The sequence below is a fragment of the Scophthalmus maximus genome, chromosome 10, assembly GCF_022379125.1.
Source record: "Scophthalmus maximus strain ysfricsl-2021 chromosome 10, ASM2237912v1, whole genome shotgun sequence".
In the NCBI taxonomy this organism is placed as follows: Eukaryota; Metazoa; Chordata; class Actinopteri; order Pleuronectiformes; family Scophthalmidae; genus Scophthalmus; species Scophthalmus maximus.
This window is the reverse complement of record NC_061524.1, coordinates 1,619,229-1,639,909: the sequence shown is the minus strand read 5'-3', so window position 1 is coordinate 1,639,909 and position 20,681 is coordinate 1,619,229. Positions and strand designations below refer to the sequence as shown.

The following is a 20,681-nucleotide window of genomic DNA, read 5'->3' as shown; positions in this document are numbered from 1 at the left end:
ATCGCCGTCTTACGTCTGAACGATCTCCTCCTCGGCTCCACAGTTGCCACCATCTCCTCTCCCCTCAACTCCAGCATCTTCTCCTCCACCCTCAGCTCCTGGTGTAGGGGTCAGAGGTGGCAGCGTTCAGACTGGAGCTAAAATAAGTCCCGTGGATTTGAACTGGGGGGATTTTGGGGGGTAAATGTGGCGAGTGGTTGGGGTTAGTGCCGTGTGTGGACAGCTGTCCGGGGTTTAACACTTGTGTCCCGTCATTGTGTCCGAGGCGCCACCAGAGGCCTCTGGGTTACTGACGGGCGGCGCGAGTGAAAGGTCACGAGGTAAAAAATCTATCAAACGCAGCCACGGTTTTGTTTCTCGTGCTCAGGTTCTAATCTGAGGTCTGAACCCTAAACTGTGGAGCTTCATGCTCGGACTCTTTCTGATTATTATTTTTATTAAAACACTGCGCTAACCTGTCCAGTACACAGGAAGGGTTGGGAATTATAAGCCCAGTTATGTTTGAATATCATATTCGCTCCTGTTGTCTTTTAAAATACACCACACAGATCATTTCTGTTTGACTCGTGTTCCAGTCTGATGTTATGGATCGAGGCCTCGAGGAGAGATTACTGATCACGCCGTCTGGTTGTATCTGTATTTCATGTCTCACGTGTCAGAATCGAGGACTCGTCCTGACGCGTTAACTTTAAAAAGAGCGTTAAAATTGTGGGCGTGGCTCCTCGCCATGACATAACCGAAAGTGAAGAAGAGGACGACACAGTTTCGTCTCCACTTTCAATTCAACAAAGTTTTTCAGTCAACGGAAGGAAATCAGAAAGTGTTTTTTATTTTTCATTTCAAGAGAATAAAAGACTAAACCGCCACGTTTTCATAAAAGATAAGAAAGAGTTAATTAGTTACAGCTTCAAGTCTGAGGCGCTGCTGGGATTTGAACCCAGATCTCCTGTTTACGAGACAGGTGCTTTCGCCAGCTAAGCCACGGCGCCTGTAGACATTAATATTTCCATTTTATTAAATAATCTTCAGTAAAACCTGTTGATAGAGTCTGATGGAAAATCAGTCGTCAGCTGTTTGCTTGACAAATCACTTGTGTCCTTATTCGCCTTCTTCATCTTCTTGTTCTTCGCGGTTCATCTGAACGTCGCCGACCTCGTTCTCCTCCTGGTTTATGTAACTGTCCTGTGAATGCAGGTCGCGACCTTGTCATGCTCTTCCTCTCTCAGGTAATAACAACCACACCAAAAAACACTTTTCCAGAGGTTGGATTTTCAGATTAAAACGCCACTTCAGCGTGCGGACACATTACCGATGAACTTATTGATTAATGATTCTTCCCATTTGATTGATTGTTTCATGGAAAAAAAGGCAGCAAACCTTTTTTTCCATCCAGCTTTCCACGATGACGTGACTGACGGATTCAGGCCGACGTGTTCACTGACCTGGTTACTGGACACGATTATTATCAAACCCACTCGCAGGATTTTTCTCGAAAGAAAGAAACATCACGTGTCCGCCGGTCGCAGATCCTCGGAGCCGACGTTCGTCCTGAACCGTCTTTGACGCTGGGTTTTTTCCCACAGATCACTCTGGGCAGCAAGGCGGCGCAGGGGAACCTGATCCAGGGAGACGTCATCGTCGCCATCGACGGCGTCGGCACCGACGGGATGACGCACCTGGAGGCGCAGAACAAGATCAAGATGGCCAACTACAACCTGACGCTCACCATGTCCAAGTAAGACGCCGCGGTGACAGCGTCGTACGTTTCTACTCCGCCGAGCCGACCTGCGACGGCAAAACGCAGTGACTGCGTCTCCGTGGCGGTTTTTCAGTTTGTCAATCTGTCCGATTCTCGTTGACACAACATCTCAGGAATACGTTTGGCCACAGCTCAATTATTCGATTCGTCGCTTGGTTCATGAAATGGTGAAAAATGTAAATCGTGTTTCCTCAAACCACCAAGATGATGTTTTGTTTTGTCCACACACAAAAAAAGATATTCAGTTTACTGTCACAGAGGAGCAAAGAAACCAGAAAATATTCACATGGAAGAAGCTGAAATCAGAGAATTTTGAATTTTATTTTCATAAAAACTACTTCAACCGATTAATCGATTATCAAAATAGGTGGCGATTAATTTCAGAGGGTTTTTTAAAAACTTTTTTGGGGGTAAACAATGTTAAACAAAATATTAGGCATAGCAGATTATTTTTTTATATACTTTAAAACGTGACTTGAGGGGTTCTTTAACGTTGTATCTCAGGAAGAGGCCTTCAGGGGCAGTCGTGCGTTTTTCTGATCTGTTGGAGTGAAATTCAAGTGTATTCAAATGAAACATTCAAAACATATTGTTGAGTAACAGAAACGATATAGGAGCACGAGGAGCACTTTGATCTTCATGAATAGAAGTGAAGAGGTTGGTAGTTTTTTGGTAAGAGGCTGAAATGAAGACGGCAGCTGCTGCAGACGAGGACGTCGGGCTATTTGTGGTGAGTGGAATCTTCCTCCGCTCACCCTGAAGGTATCCGACGGAGGAGATCTGATAAGTTCAGCGAGGAAATGAATGTTGGAGGCTCATAACCACGAACCCTCTGGGTGATGAAGATAACACGGTCGGGGGCTGAGGATGATGAGCTTCTCCTCGTCTTCCTCGTGTCTTTTGAGTTGGTTTCATTAGCGTTGAAGTGGACAGCGAGACGGGCGGAGTCAGGAAGTTAGACGAGCAGCTCGGACACACTGTTTGACCTCTTCTTAACCTTCACACACGTCTTCAGTTTTCATTTCGGGGTCATAGCATTTTATTGTTTTCCTTCCCACAGCAGCACAACATGAACCTGTGATCAGATTTCTGAATTCCAGAATATTTTCTTTGGCTCATTCTTGTTTTTTTCTTTAAATATCTAAAGATGCTGTATATTTTTTCGAGTTGTGAACATAAGATTACGCCAAACGTTCCCAGCAACCTACAGCAAAACCCTAATTTGAGTTAGATTTTTAATATAAAGCTGCTTTATTCTTGTGTTTTTGCTGGATTTAACGTGCGGCTCTGTTTTGTGCCGGAGAGGAGGCGGATGAACTCAAGCTCTGGGTGAAAACCTCGTGAACATATCTGGATCTTAAGTTATCAGAGGAACAAGCTGAGCAAACGTTAGCGGCAGCTCGGCTCGCCGGGCGCTCAGGGGCGGCGTGGACGCTCGTAAACAAACCAGAGGGTTAGCGAGACGCGGCGGAACGCCGGCGGTAATCTCCTCGGCTGGACTCGGAGATCCGCCCGCCGGTGGGAGAACAACAGGCGCCGGGGCCCCGAGATAATCACGGCCACAAACTGAAGATGAGTTTGAAGTTGTAGGATTTGAAGGCCTCGGCAGAGTCGGTCAGTCTTTGTGGGTCACATCCAGCGTGTCACCGGGGCAACAGGATGTTGCCGATGTGTTTGTGTTCACCTGATGAGCGGTTGTGCGTTTTTTATTTATTGATTGATTTTCTTTCTGTAATATTTACTCCTTTATGTCTCGACCTTGAGGCTAGAGACACCACCTACAGTCCGTGCACTCTGACCTCTGACCCTTGACCTTGTCCTTCTTTTCTCGTTTGTAGCCGATAGATTGAAGTGTTTTCTCGTCTCCACCCTGCTGCTTTGTGTCCATGGGATGGATCTCGTGTCTATAGGTGTTTTGTCTCTCTGAATAGGAAAGTTGTTGACACAGATTCTGTTTGTTCTCTCGCTCCGTGTCCGTCTGTCGAGTGTTTCTGTCACGGCGACCCACATACAGGAGAGGATTTCACGGATGAAAAAAAAAATGTCCGCAAATTGATCTCTTAATGTTCCCTGATTCTACGTCTTTATAACAAATTCCTCCAGGTGTCAGACAGTAAACAGCTCTGGATGAAAAGACCAGTTGAATACATTTTTTTTGTTGCTTTGTTCTACAAAAACTGCCACCAGCAGGACTCGTCACGTGTTTAAAGCATCACTTCAATTATAAAAGAAATTAAATGAAGGGATTATTTAATATTCTCCACCTCCGCTCTGTTGTGTGCGACGCCGCGTGGAGAGGATTTATTCCAGAGTGTTGACGGAGGTGGAAACAACAGAAAGTAAAGCAGCAGCACTCGGTCGATCAGGTTCCTCCGCCAAGGACGAACAATCACACACACACAATCACACACACAATCACACACACGTCTGACAACGGAAACAGAAGGAAAAAGGAAGCACCAAGTCAAGCAGACGAATAGACGTCACCACCATAAATATGAATCATAACCTTCACCGAGGACGTTATGTTTGTTGGTTTGTTGGTTTGTCAGCTGGATATGGAAATGTGTTTTCACAGCTGGGTAAATGAATATGACAAGTTTTCTTTAAAGCCCCAGTGTGTAATTTTTCAAATTTGCTGGCGGCATCTGGTGGTAAAGTTGCAAACTACAACCAACTGAGCGACCGACAGGGGACACTTTAGGGTGTCGCACCTCTGATTCCATTTCCTGTTTCCGTCAGCGTCTGAAAATTCTACGTGAACGCGACGTATTCTGGACGTTTAGTTCAACAACCGTATTCAACACGACGTAGAAACATGGAGACTCACACGGAGGTCGGTCCACCTCATGGAACTATATTTAACTCGTATATGAAGATAGTTATGGACAACATGTTCAACTTTTGTGAATAAATTCTTTAGCTTTAAGTATTTTTTTTTCTTTTTCTTATTTTCCCTTCCTGCAGGCCGAAGCGTCCCGCGCCGATGCCGGCACCGAGGATGGACGCCGCTATTCCCATGATCCCTCACCAACAGGTAACTGAACCCGCCAGAAATGTGTGTTTCCACTTCCTGCTGTTCTCAGATCTGCTGTGAACCGTCGTCGACCGCAGCGTCTCTGGGCCGCAACGTGATAGAGAAGAACTCAAACCTCTGAGGTTCCTGAAACCTTTGCACAGCTCTGCATTTATATCCAATCTCAATAAATCTGGACTGTGTAGCTGGACTATGCTGTCACTCACACACACACACACACACTCACACACACACACACACACACACACACACACACACACACACACACACTGTGGACACCGTCCTCAGACCGAAGTGCAGATGTGTTTCAGTCTCACTGGTACGACGAGCTGCCGCCACCTGGTGGCCACAGGAAGAACGACAACAAAAATCCAAATCGTTCATGTTTTCCCCTCAAAAAAAGAAAGATGAGAAATAATCATAGAAAAGAAAAAAAAAAAAAACTCCCTTCATTCAAGACGTGTGATCTTCAAAATAAAAGCATCTGATTGTATTGTGAATGTGAACGATCAATATCTTAATCCCTGAAAATTTAGATGAGTTAGAGCATAGATTGAATTAAACTATATTGATAAGATATTGATACATGACGATTATAATTTATGTAAATATTCTGATTAGGCTACAATTGCTATAATATATATATATATAAATATATATCTTTAATGATTATAAATTGAAGCAGATGTTGTATAACAGATGTAAGTTAGTGTAAAAATTTAACAAAACACGATTTTGTGTTTGGATTTTTTTTTTTTATAAGATGCAGAAATATTCATGCATTTCAATTTTAGGCTTTTATTCTGATAGGATTCTCATTGTTAAAGAAAAATCCATACCACTCACCTATAAAACATATTGATCAGCTCATTGATAGTTCTCTGCTCCCTCCCCCTCCCGTCTCCTCCCCCCCCGACTCCTTCCTCCACCTCCACCTCCACCTCCTCCACCCGAAGCCTCAGTCAGTGCAGGTCAACGGCCGCCTGTCGGCCTGCAGTGCCTCCTCCGGGCCTGCGGAGGCAGACTCCCCCGGGAGGAGAGCGGTGGTGGCGGCGGCGGCGGCGGGCAGCCCCGCCCAGAGGAAGCAGTATAACTCCCCCATCGGCCTGTACTCAGAGGAGACTCTGAGGGAGATGGCGGCGATTCAGGAGGGTCGGCCGGCGGGGTACGTAGAGACGGCGACGCCCCCGGGAGGAGGAGGCGCGTGGTGATGTCGTGTTAGTGAGCGGGGCAGGAGGCGTGGCCTCAGCTCAGGGGTGGAGCTGCTCTGCCGCCAGAAACAGGAAACCAAAAATTCACACCTGATGAAACAGAGACGAAGAAAAGATGTTTTCTGGATGACGCTTCAGTCGCGTCGTCCCTCGGCCCCCTAGTGGCCGGAGAAGAGACGCTAACATTAGCTTCTACGGCGTTAGCTAGCTCGCTAATGGAGCAGATTAAAATAAATGTACGGTGGCCCTGAGGTGCCAAACACACCTGAGGAAACAATCAATGTTCTGTTGTGTTTGGCAGCTCAGGGCCACCGTAGATTTTAGACTTAGCATGGTCTCAGCTACATTAGCTCGGAGCAGCTTCACCCTCTGAACACGAACCTGTCACGTTGAGCAACACGCAGCCTCCGGAGAAAAATAAATCTCATTCTAGACATTTTAATCCTGAAGAGAAGAAGAAATGTGGGCAAATCAGAACATTCAGTGTTTTAAAATCTGTCGAAAATCAAAACGTGAGCTCGAATCCGAGAAAATAAACTCCAATAATGAGGACTGAAGAGTTGTCGTGTGGAGGAAGACGACGGTTTAAAACATAGACTGTTAATATCATCAGATTTAATGAGTGATGATGATGAAGAAGACTGTTAATGAGGAGGAGGAGGATCAGACGTCTCTGGGATGAAAGTGAAGAGAACAGCTCATCCAATAAAAACACACGAAAGGAGCTGCTCACCACGCGCACACACACACACACACACACACACACACACACACACACACACACATTTAACCCCACCCGACATTAAACCAAGGCTACACCCTAAAAGTTAATGATCTACAATACGGTGTCCCCCAGGAGGAAGTTGAGATCCCACTTTGTGACTGTGTTAACAGAGTAATGTCCCCACTGCGTGAGCAACACACACACACACACACACACACACACACACACACACACTGTACCAGATCAAAATACACGCTTACACTTTAAGCGCCTCACAGCTCTGCGATGAGAGGTGAGTATGTGACTGTTACCATAACTGTTCATAATCATAGCGTCTCTCTCTCTCACACACACACACACTGTTACCCAGCATGCCTGTGGTGTTTCCTCAGTTGACAGTACGATTCAGTTTCTGGTGTCAGCAAGTGCGCCAAACACCTGTTGGTTCCTCTGGCTGCTTCTAAAGGTCAGGGAACCTTCTGGACACACACACACACACACACACACACACACACACACTCTCTCTCTCTCTCTAACTCTCATACAGTCACTATAGTTTTATTCATCGTTCACACCAAACCCATCGCAAACTTTTCACATGATGAAAACACATGCAAAGTCAAAGATGGACGACATGAATGACGTGAAATTAGCGTTAAAATATGAATACAAAAATATGAATATAAATGATCTGTCTGGCCGTTCATGTGAACGCAGCATCAGAGAGTAAATATGCTCATCAATAAGGCTGCAACGATTGTTTATCAGTTAACGTGATGGTTATTTTCCCGACGATTCGATGAACAGAACAAGTCAAATGATTCGACGATTATTTGAAATAGTCCGTCAGTCGGCGAATAGGTTGCATCACTTCCTGGACCTGGAGAAACACCTGGTGGGAAAGATTTCTAAAAACAGCTCAAAGTCTTTATCATCCCTGACGAAGAGGAGGATGACGTCGTGCTTCATCAGAGAATCTTCACCTGTTCTCCCTGACCTCTGACCTTTATTCCCTCTTTAGCGCTGCCTCGATCCTTTCCTCTTCCCATCGTCTCTCAGCTGAAGGAAAAAACTGTCGACGTGTTTTTTTCTAACGACTTTGTCTCTTTGTCTTTTCTCTCTCGGCACGAACCAAAGGTTTTCTCCCCCGCTCCTCCCAAGTTAGTATCTCCTCCTCCTTCTCCTCCTCCTTCCTGTTTGCTCAGTTGTTTGCTCAGTTGTTTGCTCTGTTGTTTGAAGGCATGGTTTGGTTCTGTGGCTGGTTTTAGACGCACCGCGTCGTCGTGTTGTTGCCTGTTGGGATATTGTGGCGTCACAGTCTGAAGCCGACGACTGGCTCCAAGTGCAGATTATAAATTAGATGCTGGTGAAAATAGAATCTGTCCGTATCAGCATCTTTGTTTGTTTCTTTCTCTTTTTGATTGCGTCATTTTATTTATTTTCCTCATAACCAAGTAAAAACTGATCAATTTGTTGGTGAAATTTCAAAATAAAAGTCTCACAGATGAACTGTATGATTCTCATATAAACATACCTCAGACTTAAAGGGGCAGTAAGCGATTTTTAATCCAACACACGTTTCATAGAATATTTCCTCATGGAAATTGGAAATTTTTCCAAAATTGCTGAGGATGATGTGGCTTCACTTTCTGGAGCCGTCGTCACGTTGTCCATCTTTGGTTTTTCTGTGTTTCAGACTGAAGATGCCGTGGTTGTTGTTGTTGTTGTTGTTGTTGTTATTGTTGCGACTCACTTCTCCATCAGAATCTCCTACGAGTGTTTGTGGATGTTCTTGTGTTTGTGGTGCCGTGATTGTTTCTGCACGTTTCCCTGAGATGAATTAATTGAATGCTGTGTGAAACGTGCCAAGCGTTAGTTGACTTGATCTGATTCGATCGCGTGGGCGTTGGCATTTTCCGCTGTGACAGTGAAAAAGGTCACGGTTTGACGTGTTGCTCAGACGAAGTGAGCCGCCGTGACATTTCATGGCGGAGGCATGTGGATCGCTGGGGCTTTAATTTAAACCACCGGAGATAAGATCCACCTGCTCGTCTGCAACGTTCCGCTGATGCTCCGGTTTCTTCGCTTTGTGTGGTTTGTGTTTTTGTTTCCTGCCTGTTTGTGACGTGAACATGAACATGTGATTGTTTTCCTTTTTGCTGTGAGCGTGACGGAATGGGACGTTTCTTCTTCTGACATCATCACATACTCCATCTTCACCTCTGCCCCCCAACCTCACTCCATCCTCCTCTTCCTCTCTGTCCTCTCCATCACCACCCATCCTCCGCCACATCACCCCCTCCTCTTCCTCCTCCTCCTCCTCCGTCCGGCAGCCCCGGCTTCAACCCCGCCGTGCTGAAGGACTCCGCCCTCATCACCCAAAGGCCCATAGAGGTGAAGGGCCCCGGCGGTAAGGCCACGATCATCCACGCCCAGTACAACACGCCCATCAGCATGTACTCGCAGGACGCCATCATGGACACCATCGCCGGACAGACGCAGACCAGGGGGCACGAGGGCGGGTAAGAACGCCACGCCACCTCCTCCTCTTCCTCTTCCTCCTCCTCCTCCTCCTCCTCCTCTTCCTCTTCCTCCTCCTCCTCCCCACGTACTTCTCTTCCTCCTCTTCTGTCCCTGTGCACTCCTCCTCCTCTTCCTCTTCCTCCTCTTCTGTCCCTGTGCACTCTTCCTCTTCTTCCTCCTCCTCCTCCACCTCCTCCTCCTCTTCCTCTTCCTCTTCCTCCTCTTCTGTCCCTGTGCACTCCTCCTCTTCCTCCTCCTCCTCTTCCTCTTCCTCCTCCTCATCAGCATGATGATGAAACGTTTTTTAATGAAACGTACGAGTTCATTTATATTTTTTTGAACTGCAGCAGGATTATTACCGTTGTTTTAATGCTTTAAGTTTCAGAACAGATGGTTGTCTCGGTTTAATATTTCAGAACCTAAAGGAACAACGACGTTAAATGTTTTTGTGTTGTTGTTTAAACCGACACTGAGTGTCGGTAGTGATGGAACAAATCTTAATGTGGAAATCATTTAAATTGGAAATGATTTGTTGTATTTCGTTGTTTCCTGGCGACAGCGTCTGGGTTGTCCTCTTCCTCCTCTCTTTGTCTTCTTTGTCCTCGTTTCTTTTTCTCAATCGCCCACGTCTTTTTTATTAAATTGCTCTTTTCTTTCTTCTGAGCTCACGCTGCCGGATTTCACAGTCGCACATCCAGTCAGTCGTGTCCTTGACAAACGGACTCTTCCCTCCCTCCTCTTCTTCCTCCTCCTCTTCATCCTTTGTGTCCTCTCTCGTTGTTCTCTGTGGGATCACTTCTGCTGGTTCAGCTCAGCCATGAGTCGACGTCAGAGAGAGAAGTGCGGTTGTTCCTGATGTCAACGCCTGTTGCTCCTGTTGTTGTGGCTTTGTGGTCGTTGGTTCGTGTGGTGGAAAGTTTGTCCGTGTTCTGGTTTTATTTTTTAAGGTTAAAAGTTGTCGGCAACTTGTCCTCGTTGACCGTTTCTCACTCAACCTTTCGCCAGTTTTGACTGAAGCCCTCCAGGTTTTTATTTATCGTTGTGACGCGTTCAGAATGAAACAGAAGTGTGAGAATGAGACTGTGTGAACTGCTGCTGCCGACATCATACTAAACAAATCCATTTTTTTCAATTCCTGTTGGAAAATTGCATCCGGAGAGAGTGAAAGAAAAAAAATCACCTCTTGTGTTTCCTCACTGCTCCAAACATCTAGAAATCCATTGCTCATTTCAAACTCCAGTCAAGCGGCTCTGATTAAAATGTTGGTCTGAACAGAACAACCGGCCGTGATGGAAAACCATTTTACGCTCCTGTGTGTTACAGTCGTCGTCCTCTTCCTCCTCCTCCGCCTCCTCTTCATCATCACGCTCTCACAATACAAATAAAGAATAAAGACGTGTGCAGGTGAACTGGTCAGAGAAAAACAAACAAATGTTCTGAGCTGCCGCCTTCTTCTTTATCATCTCCTCCTCTTCCTCCTTCTTCTTCTTCATCTCCTCCTCTTCCTCCTTCTTCTTCTTCATCTCCTCCTCTTCCGCCTTCTTCTTCATCATCTCCTCCTCTTCTTCCTTCTTCTTCTTCATCTCCTCCTCTTCCTCCTTCTTCTTCTTCATCTCCTCCTCTTCCTCCTTCTTCTTCATCATCTCCTCCTCTTCCTCCTTCTTCTTCTTCTCCTCCTTCTTCCTCTTCATCATCTCCTCCTCTTCCTCCTCCTTCTTCTTCTTCTCCTCCTTCTCCTCCTCCTCTTCTCAGTGGTCGACATCTGTTCCTCCTGTTTTCTAACAAACAAAATAAATCAAACATAACTCATGTCACGCTTCGCCTCTGGTGGAGTTCACGAGTTTCTAATGAGTGAACTTGTTTTAGTTCTAGTCTCCATCTTCATCTTCGAGCTGAGGCTTTAGTGTCCCGGTGTTGACTCTCTGTGGTGTCGGGGGGGTCGGGGTGTTGGGGGGGTGTGGTTACAGTAGCGTCCCAGTTAAAGATCGTCTCGTAGACAGCGCCTCCCCGGTCTATCAGGCCGTTCAGAGCGCGGAGAAGGACCCGGACGTGGGCGAGTGGGGCCAGCGCAGCGCCAACATGCAGTCCAAGACCTTCCGGGTCCTGGCCCACGTGACGGGAACCGAGTCCGGTGAGTTAAATAATATTCACTCATTAAAATAAGGCTGAGAAAATAGTAAATTGGAATACAGATGAAGTTATTTGTTGATATAAGTGAACATTTCGTAGTTTCAGCCTCTAAAAACTGTTAATGTGTCATTTGAACTTTTTTTTGGCAAAACAAAAAACTAATTTATTAATTGAGATTGTATTAATAACCATTAGACTGTAAATAGAGATAGATACATTTGAATCTCCTGCTCCTCTCTGTTGCAGCAGCGGAGGACGAGCAGCAGGAGGCGCTGAGGAGGAGCAGGTAGGCAGCAGAGCTCCATTAGTCAGCTGCTGACCCCGCCCCCAGCCTCCTCACCTCACCTGTTCACGCTGACCCCCCCCCCCCCCCCCCCCCCTTCCCCACAAACCTCCACCTACCGCCCTCGTCCGTAAAGAGCCGCTAGCCAAGACATCATCTCTGTAAATGAATTAGATCATTAACAGCTGGAAACATTAAACTAAACGTGTCTCTTTTATTTTATCTTTTTCCTCTGATAAATATTCTTAAATGTGAAAATTAGACCATTGATTGACTGAATAATAATCTACAGGTTCTCAATTAAAAGCATCTTCACAAAATCGGGTGAGTTTGATGAAGCTGACGTCTCTATGAATCCTGGTGATGATATATCTGCAGCACTCGGATATTTTACTTGAGTAAAAGTAAAAGTAAATGGCACCACTGTCAGTTGTTGCAAGGCAAAAAGTGCAAAATGTTCTTAGTTATTAGCTATAACTGAAAAAATGAATCAAAACTCAGGATCAACAGAGAAACGAGGCTCAGATTAGAAACAACTTGTAATGAACTGCTGTCACCAGCAGGGGGCGCAGTGGGACTGAGTTAACTTCAGTTTGAACAAAACAAGGAAGTACTAAAATAAATAAACATAAACAAATATTTAAAAAATATAAAACAGATGCAAATGAAGGATAAACACATTTATAATGAGGCAAATAAAATTAAATAACATGAGGTAGCAGCCTAAAATAAAAAGGTTCTTTACGCAAGTTAAAATAATGTTTGTTCTTATAAACATGAAACTTAAATTATCAGACGAATACTATTCAGGAGTCAAACACAAACATGAACACGAAACAATATGTGGAACTCAGGTTAAAATCAGAACAACAACAGTCGTAAAGCGCATAAGGGCTTTATGTGATACATCTTCTGTAATATGAGAAAACAGCTGTAGATTAATCATAAAAAAAGATTTGAATAAATGTCTTTATTTTATAAAAGGTTGATTTTCTGTCAAGGTCAAAGAAAAGTGATTAGAAAAAGGAACAAAGAAAAGAGACAAACGTGGTCACACATGAACGAAGCCCCGTCCGATAGTTTTGTTATTGATCAGTCGTGATTTTGATTTGATTATTGAGCATTTGGTTGATTGATATTTGCTCTCGTCTCATCACAACACATTGTGACATGCTAACAGAGCGACAGACGCTGTATATCACAATGTGTAGAGGTCTGCTCAGTCTCTGAGGACGAACAAACCTCCTCCTCCTCCTCCTCCTCCTCCACTGATGGATGGAGCTTTCCCTTCCTCGTGCACTTATTTAATCATCCCTCCATTATGCACAATCGATCCCTGCTGCTTCTTCCTGAATTACAACCCGATGCCCTCGTCCCTCGTCAGAGTCCATTCGCCGTCCAATGACTCACCGTGAATCAATAGGAGCAGAGGTTGAGCTTTTATCCGCCAATAAAGAGACTGTGGGTTTTTTTTTCTTCTCCTTTTTTGTCCTGAAAGAAGCCGATCGTGTTGTTTAGATATTTTATTCAAACTGAATCGGTTTGAATCCATCTCACATTCATCTGCTCGCCGGTTTTTAATAACTACTGCTCACACAGATCATTTTATCATCTAAAAAAACGATTGATTTCATAAACTGCTCTGTTGTAATTAGATTAAACAGGTTGTACGTTTCCACGTCGTCAAACAAGGTTTATTAAAAATGTATCATTTGTACTCACATCAACCTGAGCAATATCGAGCATTTTGGTTTTTTTGCATGAGATCAATAACAAGCTTGATGATCTTTTTTTTTAACCTTATCGAGGATTTAACCACTCTGATCTGTGCATAAACAGTATATATACAGTATATATAATGTATGTTTGCATGTGTACATATATAAACGTATATACTGTATATATAGATTCGCTCTATCTCACTCTTACTGTTGTGCTGTAGTCCTACTGAGCATGCTCCAACTTGCGCCGGCTCCGCCTCTGCCGCGGCCCCTGTTATCGCCGCAGTGCAACCTCCGGATCACGCCCCCCGTTCACCTGACCACGCCCCTCGCAGGTAACCCATCAAATATGATTTTTATTCTGAATTGAATGGGTTCTTTCTTGGCCCATGTCCCATCTTTCCACCAGGTTTCGTAGAAATCCCGCAGACAAACCAACCAACCAACCAAGAAACCAACAGACGGGTGAAAATGAATTAGTCATCGAAAAAGGGTTCCGGTTTGCGGAGCAGGAACACAAAGTAGAACCTAAAACAGAGGCCCTCAGGGTTCTCACAGGTTCCGGTTCATGGGGACCTCTGGTAACAGGTTCTAGTTGGACCTTCCAGAGACTTGATGCAATGAATCGTACAACCGGGGATAATGTTGCTCACTAATGGGCCTTTTCATCTGCAGGAACTTACCGAACCATAACTGAACTTGAACCCATTGTCCTTTGGTGACGAGTTCCAGGAGCTAGATTCACCCCCGCCCCCCCCCCTTCCCTCCCCGTCAAGAGGTGGTACTAAAACCCAGTTCCAGGTCCCGGAGCTGGGGGTGTGTTCCTTTTGATTGGTCAAGCAGATGTGTCGTCATGTTTTAACTGCAACAAGACGCGTCAACGTAGCAGCGTCCACCATTTCTGTCCTGCTGGACTTGAGTTTTATCGGGACAAATGTCAGTGTCTGTCCGGTTGTCACTTCTTTTTTCGAGGACATTTTGAAAAGTGTCGCCGCTTCCGTGACGTACGTCCGACTCTTCCTCGCAAGGCAGGGCCGACGTCCTTTCCCCCGACGCGTTCTAAAAAGGTTCAGGTTATGGGAAGCTCCAGGTTTCTGGGCGGTAAGTTCCTGTAGTGAGAACGTTTATATCGAAGATTGTTGTGTTGCATGAAGACGTGACAGAAACAGTCGAGTGGAGACTGAAAAGCGACTAATGGCTGTGCACAGTGGGCGCGAAGTTACAAAAAATTGTCACATCGGATTTCGCCTCTGAAAGGAACGTTTCCGACGCTGTTAGACGATCCACTGAGCACTTTGTCCGGAGCAGACTGAGGCCTTTATTTTTAGAGCGGCTGACCCTGATGGGGATTGAACTGCTAACCCCGGCGGCGTTGGCTGGTCGCTCAGCTCGAGACACAACAGCTTCATCGTTCCATCATGTCAATTAATAACGGGCTGAATCTCGTGTAACTGGGTCCCGAAGGATGAAATCCAGACTTTGTACTTGAGTTGTTGAGCTGTGACCGTCAGGCTGGTTCTCATCTTCTCTTTTTTCCCCATTGTTGCTTTTGTTATTTAAACGTTCACCAACCAAAACTAAAGGTTGTCAACCGTTCGAATGATGTTGAGTTACACGTACCGACATTTCACTGGCGGTAGTTCAACGACATGATTCATGGTGCCTGACACGAGCAGGAGAGCGAGGTGAGTATCTGACTGACACGACGTGTTGAGACCACCGATGCAGCTTGGTCCCTGCAGTGGGTTCAAAGTTTCAGGATCACGAAAACTTAATAGGCCACGAAATAAAACCTCTTCGTTAGTAAAAGCCACGGTCGTTATGACAGGATTAAGGTCATTGAAATGAAGGATTCTGTCTGGATAGAGTCTGGAGTCGGGATATTTCCAACATCGCTACTCTTACTGAAGAACTCTGGAGCAACTGTATCCAACAGAGACGCAAGTCAAACGTTCCAGAGTCTCAGCACACGTCCGACTGTGCTCATGTGTCTCTCTGTTTTTTGTCTGTTGTTGGTTGTTTTGTGTCTCTTTGGAGATATTTTGTCATCATTTTTCTACACTTTGTGGTTGTCTTGTTCCCTGTTATCACTTTGAGTCTCTTTGTGGTCGTTTTACCACCAGGTCGCTGATGAGGTCTGCGTGTGTTTCATTGATCTGAGATGTTTTGCTTGTCACCCCTCTCCAGCCAGTACGTTCAGCCTCCCGCCATGCATCAGGCTCCACAGGCCCCGCCCCCGCAGCAGTACCAGCCAATCCCGCAGCAGTACCAGCCAATCCCGCAGCAGTACCAGCCGATGCCGCAGCAGTGCCAGCCAATCCTGCAGCAGTACCATCAGCCCCCCACGCAACACGCCCCACCCACTCAGCAGAGCTCCATTCAGATCCCTCTTGGCTCCGCCCCTCCCAAGGTGGTTAGCACCGCCTGCATCTACCCCTCCCAACCTGGTGAGAACCCCCGCAAGCTGATTCAAATTGTGATTGATTTATTGATTTTACCTTCTGATCCATTGGAATGTTTTCGTCACCTTTAGCTCCGGCCCCGGCTCCTGTCCCTCCTCAGCCCCGCCCTCAAGCCGCCGCACCGGCCCCGCCTCCTCCGGCGGTGGCGGCGGCTGATGCCTCTGCCAACCGACCGCCCTGGGTGAGCGACACCAACTTCGCCGATAAGTTCGACCCTGGTAAGACCACCACCACGTCCGTGAAGGTGCCGCCCCTGCCCCAGGCCGCCCCTCCTCCGCTGGCATACATCCCCAACCACTCCCCTGCTGCACCTGCAGCTCACACCCCCGCCCCCATCACCCCTAGCCCCGCCCCGTTCCCTCCAGTGGCGAGGGGCGTGGCCCAGAGGGCGGAGAGGTTCGCCGCCGGCAGCCGAACACCTTTGTGCGGAGCCTGCAACAGCATCATCAGGTCTCTCACATCTGGTCCTTCCTTGTGTATAGATATTAGGTTTATGATACATTCTTTTTTTTATCTTATCGATGTTGTTGTTGTTGTTGTTGTTGTTTCCAGGGGCCCCTTCCTCGTGGCCCTCGGCCGCTCTTGGCACCCGGAGGAGTTTAACTGTCACTACTGCCACATGTCTCTGGCGGACGTCAGCTTCGTGGAGGAGCAGAACAGCGTTTACTGTGAGAACTGCTACGAGGAATTCTTCGCCCCGACCTGCGCTCGCTGCAGCACCAAGATCATGGGGGTGAGACGCTCCACCTGTCTACCTGTCCACCTGTCTAACTGTCCACCTGTCCAACTGTCTGACTGTCTGTCTGTCTGTCTGTCCACCTGTCTGACTGTCTGTCTACCTTTCCACCTGTCTATCTGTCCACCTGTCTAACTGTCTGTCTGTCCACCTGTCTAACTGTCTACCTGACTCACCTGCTCTGTTTACCTGTCAGGCTGCACTTGCAGGCTTAGCATCAAGAAGATGAAAATCTTTTCTGTAAATACTGAAACGCTGGAAAATTTCAACCTGATTAACTGAGATCAACGTGAGAAAGTGTCTCCTCGACTCGGAAGCGGAGGAATCGATCGACGTGTTGTGTTCGTCACACTGTTTCCTGACTGTTGTGCCGTTGTGTGCGACAGGAAGTGATGCACGCCCTGCGGCAGACGTGGCACACCACCTGCTTCGTGTGCGCCGCCTGCGGCCAAGCTTTCGGAAACAGCCTGTTCCACATGGAGGACGGAGAACCGTACTGCGAGAAAGGTACGGCCGCGCTCGAGGGGATCGAACCTGTGTTGTACAGGAATAACGTGATCCACTCATTTCATTCATACTGTACAGATACAGTATGGAAATGAAATGACAGAAAATTCAAACAAATTCAGATTTACTTTGGTTGATTTTTGTTTTTTTTAACTGAATATTATATTATATTATATACAACAATATAAAAATGTTTGAATAAAACGACTTAATGACACTGTTTCAGCCATTGGATCATAATTATTACTATTGTTAATATTATTATTTATTTATCTTGTCATATTTCATCATTATTGTCTTGGTTAAATTGGATGTGAAACGTGTTTGGATAAATTTTACAGTGAAATTATAGGATTTTAGGATTTTAATGGAAATTGAGGATTTTTACTTTTATGTTGAACTTTTTTCTTGCTTGGTTGGATATTGTAATTCCGGGTCTCTGCAGAGGTCAGAGGTCAGAGGTCAGAGGGTCTTGAAACTGTCTCTGTGTCTGTTTCCTGTCAGATTATATCGCTCTCTTCAGCACCAAGTGTCACGGCTGTGACTTCCCCGTGGAGGCAGGTGATAAGTTCATCGAGGCTCTGGGTCACACCTGGCACGACACCTGCTTCGTCTGCGCGGTAAGAACCAGAACCAGAACCAGAACCAGAGCCAGAGCCAGAGGCAGAACCAGAACCAGAACCAGAATCAGAACCAGAACCAGAATCAGAACCAGAGGCAGAACCAGAACCAGAACCAGAATCAGAACCAGAATCAGAACCAGAACCAGAACCAGAATCAGAACCAGAGCCAGAGCCAGAATCAGAATCAGAATCAGAACCAGAATCAGAATCATAACCAGAACCAGAGCCAGAGCCAGAACCAGAACCAGAATCAGAACCAGAGCCAGAATCAGAATCAGAATCAGAACCAGAACCAGAGCCAGAATCAGAACCAGAACCAGTACCAGAATGAGAACCAGAGCCAGAATCAGAACCAGAACCAGAGCCAGAACCAGAACCAGAACCAGAATCAGAACCAGAACCAGAACCAGAGCCAGAATCAGAACCAGAACCAGAACCAGAACCAGAGTCAGAATCAGAATCAGAACCAGAACCAGAGCCAGAATCAGAACCAGAACCAGAATCAGAATCAGAATCAGAACCAGTACCAGGACCAGAACCAGAACCAGAATCAGAACCAGAACCAAAATCAGAAACAGAACCAGTACCAGAATGAGAACCAGAACCAGAACCAGAATCAGAACCAGAATCAGAACCAGAACCAGAACCAGAACCAGAGCAAGAACAAGAATGAGAACCAGAGCCAGAACCAGAACCAGAATCAGAATCAGAACCAGAGCAAGAACCAGAATGAGAACCAGAGCCAGAGCCAGAACCAGAACCAGAATCAGAATCAGAACCAGAACCAGAACCAGAACCAAAATCAGAACCGTAAACAGAACCAGTACCAGAATCAGAACCAGAACCAGAACCAGAGCTAGAATCAGAACCAGAACCAGAACCAGAATCAGAATGTTTCACCATTTGATCTGTGAAGGTCTCTTCAGATCTGCGGCTTTTCATTTGTCTCTCATTTCTATTTTTTTCTTCCTTCAAAGGTTGAACAACAAACCAAAAGCCTGAGTAGGAATTTCAGTTTTAAATGTTTCTTTTAAACTTTCATTTGATAAATGTTTTGATGTAATAAAAGGGATTGACATACTGGAAAAGAGGTAAAACATGTTACAGGTTACATGAATTCAATTCACCTTCAAGTCCAAATCAGCGAATCTCAGAACCTGGACGGGGGAAAAAAGTGTCAGATCTTCACTATGACGTCGGCCATGTTTGTTTGTGACTGCAGGTTTGCCATGTGAACCTGGAGGGACAACCCTTCTACTCCAAGAAGGACAAACCTCTGTGCAAGAAGCACGCCCACGCCATCAACGTGTAGAGACGCCCGCCGCCTTTGGACCCGCCGCCGCCGCCGCCGCCGCCTGCACCGACGAACTTAAGACAACAACTTTTTCACATGTGTGTAAAATGCTCTTAATGCAAAATACACTTTGGTTTGAGACTTTTTTTTCTTTTTGGGTGCATTAATGTTCATGTTTGAAACGACGCTGCCTGATCAATCTGCTGAATCACTAACAGGAACTTCTACAAAAACAAAGTCGGGATGTTTTCTCTTCACTTCATTTTGTACCGTAGATTTATTATGATCACGTTTTCTACCGGAGACGAGCTGGAGTCAAAGTGACAAAGTTTATATGGAGTCTGGAGTGTGTCAAATGACGTGTGTAGACTGTGTCACTATTTAGTTATAATCAGATAATATATTGATAAATACATCTTATATATGTGTGAATACTGCTTATATGTTACTAAATTAATAATTCAATAAAAAAGCATGATATATTATAAATATAATAAAGTAATTTTATAAAGTATCATGAGAATATTTCTTTCTATTATTTTTAAATTACTATTTATTATTTATAGACAAAATAAGGTTTTAATTTTTTTGAGATAGGATTACTATTATTAAGTGAATAATTTTTTTTCTTTTTTTCTTTTGAAATCTTTCAAATTAGATTTTGAATGAATTTGCTTAAACTGCTGTTTTTTCTAAATTTACACATTAAGAAATTGTTTGATAATCAATCACAGAATAATTCTGTAGTTATTCCAGTGACACACTCGAGACTCCACAGATTTTTAAACTTCTCCAGAATATTGTTCTCATCATATCTTGGACTTGTCTTGCTCATGTGCCTATTTTCACTCTGTGAAAATGATTAATGTTTGGTTCATCTTGAAATGAAAGTCGACGACGACTACGACAGTGAAGAATACAAGTTTTGTGGTTTTTTTGCTTTTAAAGAAAACAGTTGCCTCTGCTCTCAGTCCCGACTCAGTCTGGAAACCGGTCTCGGACTCGGTCTCGGACTCGGACTCTGACTCTGACTCTGACTCTGACTCTGACTCGGTCCCGGTCCCGGTCCCGGTCCCGGTCTCGGACTCGGACTCGGTCCCGGTCCCGGTCTCGGACTCTGACTCTGACTCTGACTCTGACTCTGACTCTGACTCGGTCCCGGTCCCGGTCCCGGTCTCGGACTCGGACTCGGACTCGGTCTCGGACTCGGACTCGGACTCGGACTCGGTCCCGGTCCCGGTCTCGGACTCGGACTCGGACTCGGTCCGACCCGGTCGTGGTCTGACTGCAGCCGCAGCAGAGCAGCACGTGACGAAGCCTTGAACCTGAGCGTGGTCTGACGTGAGAGTGACAGTGAATGTAACACAATATTTTTAGGAATCAGGACCAGGTGACGCTTCTCGCCGGCCTCTTCTCAGCTCGTTCAATTCTCCATATTGTAATATAACATACATATATATAATATTGGGGATATATATATTTGCAGGTAAACGTACAGAATCTGAACATGTAACACTCAGCAAGAAGATCAAATAGTTTTTCCCAAAATGTCAGTAGAGACGTCAGACAATACACAGATGACACCGTGTTATTCCTTCCTGTTGTTCTCACTGTCCCACCGATGTTAAATGCTTCATGTTTTTAAAAATGTGCTTTTTTAAAACCTGCTAA

At 45.5% G+C, this 20,681-nt stretch overlaps 1 protein-coding gene and 1 non-coding gene across 13 annotated transcripts in view; one reads left to right on the top strand and one right to left on the bottom strand.

Moving 5' to 3' along the window:
- Positions 1-19,927, top strand: part of LOC118283976 (LIM domain-binding protein 3-like) — a 32,031-nt gene extending 12,104 nt beyond the window's left edge. For 6 of the 12 annotated variants that reach the window (XM_047335079.1, XM_047335078.1, XM_035606488.2 and 3 more), the window contains 13 exons: positions 1,584-1,735; positions 4,727-4,796; positions 7,869-7,891; positions 9,065-9,253; positions 11,222-11,385; positions 11,631-11,670; positions 13,610-13,723; positions 15,576-15,835; positions 15,922-16,300; positions 16,403-16,583; positions 16,973-17,093; positions 17,598-17,713; positions 18,939-19,927. In XM_047335079.1, coding sequence (XP_047191035.1) covers positions 1,584-1,735; positions 4,727-4,796; positions 7,869-7,891; positions 9,065-9,253; positions 11,222-11,385; positions 11,631-11,670; positions 13,610-13,723; positions 15,576-15,835; positions 15,922-16,300; positions 16,403-16,583; positions 16,973-17,093; positions 17,598-17,713; positions 18,939-19,028 — 1,899 coding nt within the window. In that variant the 3' untranslated portion in view covers positions 19,029-19,927. Of the gene's footprint in view, positions 1-1,583; positions 1,736-4,726; positions 4,797-5,752; positions 5,962-7,868; positions 7,892-9,064; positions 9,254-11,221; positions 11,386-11,630; positions 11,671-13,609; positions 13,724-15,575; positions 15,836-15,921; positions 16,301-16,402; positions 16,584-16,972; positions 17,094-17,597; positions 17,714-18,938 lie in introns of all 12 variants that reach the window. The other 6 variants (XM_035606484.2, XM_035606485.2, XM_035606487.2 and 3 more) reach the window with 6 other exon arrangements.
- On the bottom strand, positions 917-989 carry trnat-cgu. The gene has a single exon. It is a non-coding gene; the product is annotated as a tRNA-Thr (tRNA).
- Positions 19,928-20,681: the final 754 nt, after the last annotated feature.